The sequence below is a fragment of the Mya arenaria genome, chromosome 13 (genome assembly GCF_026914265.1).
Source record: "Mya arenaria isolate MELC-2E11 chromosome 13, ASM2691426v1".
Lineage (NCBI taxonomy): Eukaryota > Metazoa > Mollusca > Bivalvia > Myida > Myidae > Mya > Mya arenaria.
The window spans coordinates 53,284,902-53,291,761 of NC_069134.1; the positions used below are offsets into that span (position 1 = coordinate 53,284,902).

General features: G+C 33.3%; 1 protein-coding gene across 1 annotated transcript; it reads right to left on the reverse strand.

Annotated features, from left to right (window-relative positions):
• Positions 1–1,827, reverse strand: LOC128212793 (prostaglandin E2 receptor EP4 subtype-like). Its single transcript, XM_052918103.1, has 3 exons — positions 662–1,827; positions 329–489; positions 1–101 (listed from the first exon to the last, which is right to left on the reverse strand). Coding segments are annotated over exons 1-3 (588 nt in total). The 5' UTR covers positions 1,088–1,827; the 3' UTR covers positions 1–100.
• Between the last annotated feature and the right edge of the window lie 5,033 nt (positions 1,828–6,860).

Sequence of the window (6,860 nt, forward strand, 5' to 3'; positions counted from 1 at the left end):
CATGGGTCGAGTATCTGGTTGAATGACGCTAGTCGAATAGCGTATAGATCTGCTCTCAGGTCGACTTGCTGCTTTCTTATTTGATTTGTCAGTATCCGTATCTGGAATAGACAAACTTTAAATTAGTTTTTGATAGATTGAATAAAGATGAAAGTTTTTAAATTTATGTCATGATTATATCATCAATTTTCAAACATTCTTTTGATCCATTTTAGTTGATAAAAATGGCCATACATTTGCATTTGTTCTGTAATAATCATTCCACTTTATCCAGAGATAAGCTTTAAACAGAAGATCATTAGTCGTTGACATCAAATAAATTACATACCAAAATAGGACCCCAGCAAGTTGTGAAGACAACAATAATTCCAAGCAAAAGGACCACCATTTGAAGCTCTCCAGTGCATTTGCGTCTAACTGATTGCATACATCTTCCCAGTACAAGTGAGACAGTAACAAAAATGTTGGAGAAAATCGTAGTTGAAACCACTGCAAGTCCGGTAAAGGCAAAAGTAAATGGTATTATTTGATGTTTCACCTCTGTGCACGTAAAAGAAAAGAAGCACCACGACCCTGGGTATTGTATTACATTTTTGCAAAGTCCTATTACAGGCGCAAATGCAATAAGAGAGGCAAACGTCCATACCCCTAAAATACTGACCTGTGCTCGCTCCTTTGTAATGTGGTTTTCGTAGAAATATGGCATAATTACTGAAATGAACCGTTCAATTGCCATAACTCCAATCATTAGAACCGTTGACATTCCAGCAAAAGAAAGCATGAATGAATGGAAGTTGCACACTGGTGTCCCGCCAACCCATTGACGATTGTTCGCGTAAACGATCAACGTAATTGGTGACGTCACGCATGTTCCGAACAGGTCCGTAGCAGTTAACGCTCCAACAAGACGGTAAAAGGCGGATGTTCTATGCTCCTTTGGTGCTCTAAGCAACACAAAAATGGCTAGGGAGTTCCCAAATACTCCTGTTGCAAACATTATTGCCGGGACTTTCAGCGAAATAAGCGGATCATCAGCAACGTCACTAGAAATTGTTGGAGAATCAGGTGTGGTAGCGTTTAGAAGCATTTTATCTGACGTTTTGCAACTATGCCCTCGTTACGTGATTTTATACTAGTTATAGGTCTTAACGGCTACGGAGGATAATGTTAAAGATGCATAGTTTCTTTATAATTATCATCTATATCGCCTCCAAAGCAAGACGATAATTGTTGTATTATTCTTTTCTCGTGATCATACTTGTAAAATCCATGTAATGTCGCATGTCCCTGTCGTGTTGAAATCTGTTTTAGTGGCGCTCCCTTACGCTGTTTGAGATCTTGAAATTTACCACTGCTTACAAGATGTCAAATGAATGACACTCATCGCAGAAATCTGTCGTTTTCGTCCATTGTTTATTAACATATCATCGCTTAACCGTGTTTGCGTCAATGATTACGAAAGCAATCCAAGAACTTATAAAATGCAGATGACATTCACAAACTATATTTACTATGATGAGTTGCGAGTTTTCCCATTCTGTGTCACTCTTTTATCTAAAGTCGAATATTTCGATGTACAATTATTTTTTTCATTTAACTAGAAATTCAAAATAAGGAACCTTTAAAATAGCGAGTATTCTTTGAAAATATCCATTTGTTTCGTTAAACACATGAAACAAATTAATACTCTCCACAAGTGATTGATTAATTTTATATCCATGTCCATGTGAAAACAAGTTTCTCATCCTGGTTCAATGGTATAGATAGTGTGGAGAGATTGAGCGGATTTACTTCTTTACTATCATCTACCTGTCTTTACCGATTATATCCTCGTGCAAGACACCGCAAAGGCTCGATGAAAGACACATACTTATATTTCTAATGATCCTTTTAATTATCTGTGTATGCCTACTTAAAGGTTTATGCATTACAAAATAGTTGCCCGAAAGAAAAAGTCACACAGTACATTTCAACCCAGCTCAGCGGTGTTCAACATTTAACCAGGCATTTCAAAACGTAAAACGACTTGAAGTTTAATGAACAATTCGTTTACATTGAAAATCAGCAACAGTTTCCCACACAGTAATTGTGATTTTATATCACTGCCGCGAGACATTTTTTGTTAATTTGCGCGTATTAATTAGTGAAAGGTTTAATCCTTTCCACTGGTGTATTCATACATTAACTGGTTTTGTATCTTTTAGGATTTGATTTAAGCATGATTTTTTGCTTTCATACATATTCCTATTCGTTTTTTACTACTTACTTAAAACATCTGAGTTTTTGTACGTAGAATGATGAGTCATATGTGTTCGTTATTTTCCAAATCATCGACGTCCGTTGGTCGAAGGACATTTAACGGTAGAACAGAACAGAACAAGAATGGAACAGTTATTAACCAGAATATTATACTTAATCATGTAAACTATTAAAATGCAAATCAAATAAATGTTTTCATCATAGTTGTTAACATTTATTGATGAACGATATCAAAACATTCATATAAATTGTGCTTGTTAGCGTGTTTTTTCTTGGAGGGGGGGGGGGGAGTGAGATGGAACGTTGCAACGGTACCTGTCGACACGCCACCGTCTATTATCCATCGAGTTATTGTTCTTTTGATGATAGCCAAGTGTGTTCCGATTGCTAGTGTTGTAACGTTACAGATCGGGTTGCCTTATGCATCTCGCTAAATGTTCGGCTGCCGATAATATCCCTGAGTTTTCCGTTTAATTTCACCTTTAATCTATTCAGCTACGCGATTATGTGTTTTGCTATAAATTTGCATTTCTGAAGCAGCCTGAATTTTAGTTATCTTTGAAATAAGGTGTTGTGAACAGAGGTCAATCAAATGTCCTGAAATTATTATGATATTGACGCTACATGGGTCTCTAATTTATCCCATGGGATATTTGATATTACTCTGATGATATTAGATTGACAGTTCTGATACGAAGCTGTAATGTCAAAACACACTTGTTGATAATTGTTTTCATTACTATTGTAGGCTAACATGCCAACCGATAGGAGATCGTGACTATTCACAGCGAACGTATTGTGGTTTGCGTATTTTTTCAACAAACAAGTGTATTTTTGTTTATAATATCACGACCATTTCAATCAATAAACTACTAGTTAAATAAAATTCGTGTCAAAAGAGGAAAACTGAAGAATTTAATTAATATTTTGTAAATAATAGCTTGCGGTCGTGTCACTTTGAAATACTTTGGTACCATTAGCCCCTTCCCCTAAATCCGCGCAGTGTTACTTCCCTTACAGTACAGGCATTGACGTCATGCAAATCACGTGACCATATATCATATTGGTGAGGCTTTAATTATTTTATTTACTTTAACCTCAAAGCAACTTGAATGATTGCAATTTGATAAAAACTATCCAAAACGTGAGAAGAAAAGAAAATCTTAAAAAAAGTCCCGCTATTCTTACTTGCTCATGGTGGCAGTTATCAATTCTGCTTGTCAAGGGAAATCACTGTATAGGAGATTGTCACTTCCCCATCGCTCGGCATAAAAGCTGCACTCTAACAGATATACCATTTTGACAATTTTTGATATTTTACCTTTGTATGAGCCAAAAGTTCTACAAATGTCAAAGATCGGCTGACAAACTATTAGATCACTCTTTTTTTTAAATTTACGTTCAAATGTTGATGTTTTCAAGTTTAAAGCTTTACTAACGCTTTAAATAAAATGATATTTTCGACATTTTTCCGAACAATTAAGATTTGTTCTACAGTGAGTTTTTTATATGACCGAATTGAAGGCAATGATGCTAAAACCAGATGATTCTGAGACAAAAAAAATGAAAGTCAACACTGTCAATCTGTGAGAGTGCAGCTTCTAAAGTATAGTACTGTGAAAATGGTGTACTCAGTACTGGTTCAACGAAGGAAAGTTGTATCCTGTGTATCGGTGCTTTAAACCGAGTACGCTGAAAAGTCAATAGGTATCTTTGCAAAATCTAGGGTAAGGCACCATATCTCATCTATTTCTTATATCTGGATTGACTGAGAATTACAGTCACTTCTACCTCTTGTCACTAATGACATTTAAACACAAGTCAAGTCGTCACTGTGACACAGCGGGTCAATAACAAATGAAACCCGCAAGGAGAATCCTAATAGTCGAAATTTCAAAACTAAAACCTGTTTGGAGGCACACGGCAATGAACTAGTCGCACAAACTTATTAAAACCACAAAAAAGCATAAAACTTTAAAATCAAACTAACATCACATACACAATATACAAGCACGACAAACAAACCACACCCTCATCAAAATTGTTTCATCGTTTAATGATGCGATAGTAACCTTGGAATGGTAGCAATGACATTATACTGGATTTTAGAATTTGAAAGAAATAAAGTTGCAAAAGTTGATTGAACATCAATTTGGTGGAGTCACTAAATTATAGGTCGTACATATTTAAGTCGATACATTCTTGTTTTTCTTGGACAGTTAAACATTTGCCTATGATTTAGAATAATTACCGTTTCGTGGGATTCAGAACGCATATAGCTTAAGTGCGGGAAAAGGTAGAGTTTGATTGAAAATAAACCAAAAAACGACAATCACCAATCTTTAAACCTCTCCTGAAATATATTATTTTTTGTACAAAGTATTACACTCTGTATTTAATTTTATGGTATACTAACTGGTATACTAAAGATTACATGGAATCTTGTAGCAAGCGGTTATCTACCAAGACTGTTTTAATTTAAGTAAGGCGGATACGTGCCACATATCAAAATGGACAAATGATAACAAAAAAAACAAAAAAACAATGGATATATTTAAAAATCCATTTAAAAACATATATATTTTTTACGCCGAATCGTAAGCTGAATATGCTGTTTTTGCTTCTTTTTAGAGTAGCAGCGTAAAATAAATAGGTTGGAAGTCAAGTCATATAATATCTAAGTGTTTTATTAAAATCAAACCTAAATTAAGTTTATAATAATGATATATGAAACGGTATGTATAAATACGCAATAATTATGATGATTCTTTGGTTTAAAAAACACATCACCGATAATTGGTAGATGTAGTCAGATATATGAATGGAAGTATAAACATTTAGTTCCCTCATATACAAACATAACCTTTCATTACTATCATTCGATAGTGTTATCACAACCAGGGGTAAAATGAGACCATATCAATTGTGCTTTATTGAACAATTGGGAATGCTTTGTAATAATATTTATGATAGTGGATTATAAATGTAATTTGACCACATTTCTGAACCCTGTTGGTATCAATATTCTGTTAATCGATATACAAATATTGTGATAGAGACATTTTAATATCGTATTAACATAGATTTGGCAGTTTAAATCCAAAGTAAGTGTTCAATTGATTATTTTCATGTTAAACATTTTTTTTTTTTTGATATTAAAAGTACTTCAACATGTTACTAGGAAATAGATATGAAGTGTCGTTAAGCCAATACTTGAGTTATATTGTGTAATTTACTATAATAAGTTCATGTTGTTCCCAGAATAATGAAATGTTAGTGTGACTAAAGATTTCAGGAGAATGTCACGATCTCTCGTTATTGCTAATCGTTCTACCACGACGTTCAACAGATTATTCTAACATAACAAACAGGCATTCAAAACATACGTAAAATGCATGTATAATTTAAAACATAAAAATGCATTTAAAAAAATCATGAAAATGTATAGTCTTGTTTATTTCTTTCTCAGTTGCCTTCATTATCGCCTTTGTATTTATTTACTTAATTTACAGACATGTTCGAGATATAACATCATCAAATAGCTTGATTAACTTCATGATGTAGTTGCTGTATTCGTTTTTTTCATATTAATTTGCATCCTTATTTTGCTTTGATGATCGTATATGCTAGTTTCTAAAATATGTTCTGTTCTGTTCAGTATTAACCGGCTTCGTTGTAAACTTGATTTAAATAGAAGTTATTAACGATGAAATTAGCAACGTTGTTAGCTTTTTTAAAGTTCTGAACGTTCGGTCATTATTACATTATACTCTAATTCAAATTGAGCTTTACACATTCCGTGTGTTCTAAGAATGTTTCTGCCATCTGAAGAAAAGATAAATAGTGTATATTGATTATCCATACATCTATACATCATAAAGTAATCGTATAATTGTTCAGAAATCTAGTTACAATGTCAATTAGATGATGTTTTTATACAAGCAAATTATAAATGATTTAAGCTGAGTTCCTTCCATTATTCCTGACACATAAATATTGCCAACTTCTAATACTAGTATTACCATTTCTCCCATTACGCCAGTATTTAACAATTTTGGCATTAACTTATTCTCTATCAATTTCATAAATCTATTCAAATGCTACCTATTGTTTAACATATGCAGGCTCCGATGATTACACCTGATTCAGTGAACTATTTGGTGTATGTTTAACAATACCAGTTATATGCATGAAACCATTATATATGCAACTTGTTTTGCCTGAACTAATTAGCAAGGTAATTGCGGAGATTAGATAAAAGGTCATGCTCTACCTATCGTTAATTACTTATCAAAGTTATTATATTTCCCGGTAATTTATAAATACTTGTGTTAGGAATGCGAGTCAGTTATATAATTATGGATTGGTCATTGATAAGTTTGACAAAGATGATATTTGTTAAAGGACATCGCGCAAATTAACTATGTGTCTCCAATCAATAATATTTTCGTAATTTGGCATTTTGTGCGCGAATGAAAATGCCACAAACAACGTAACATTATAGAGAACATAACTTGTCAGCATGTAAGCCGTTAATATTGTTAATGTTTTAGAAGCAATATATACGTATTTGATATAGTTGGATTATTTCCTTAATTACA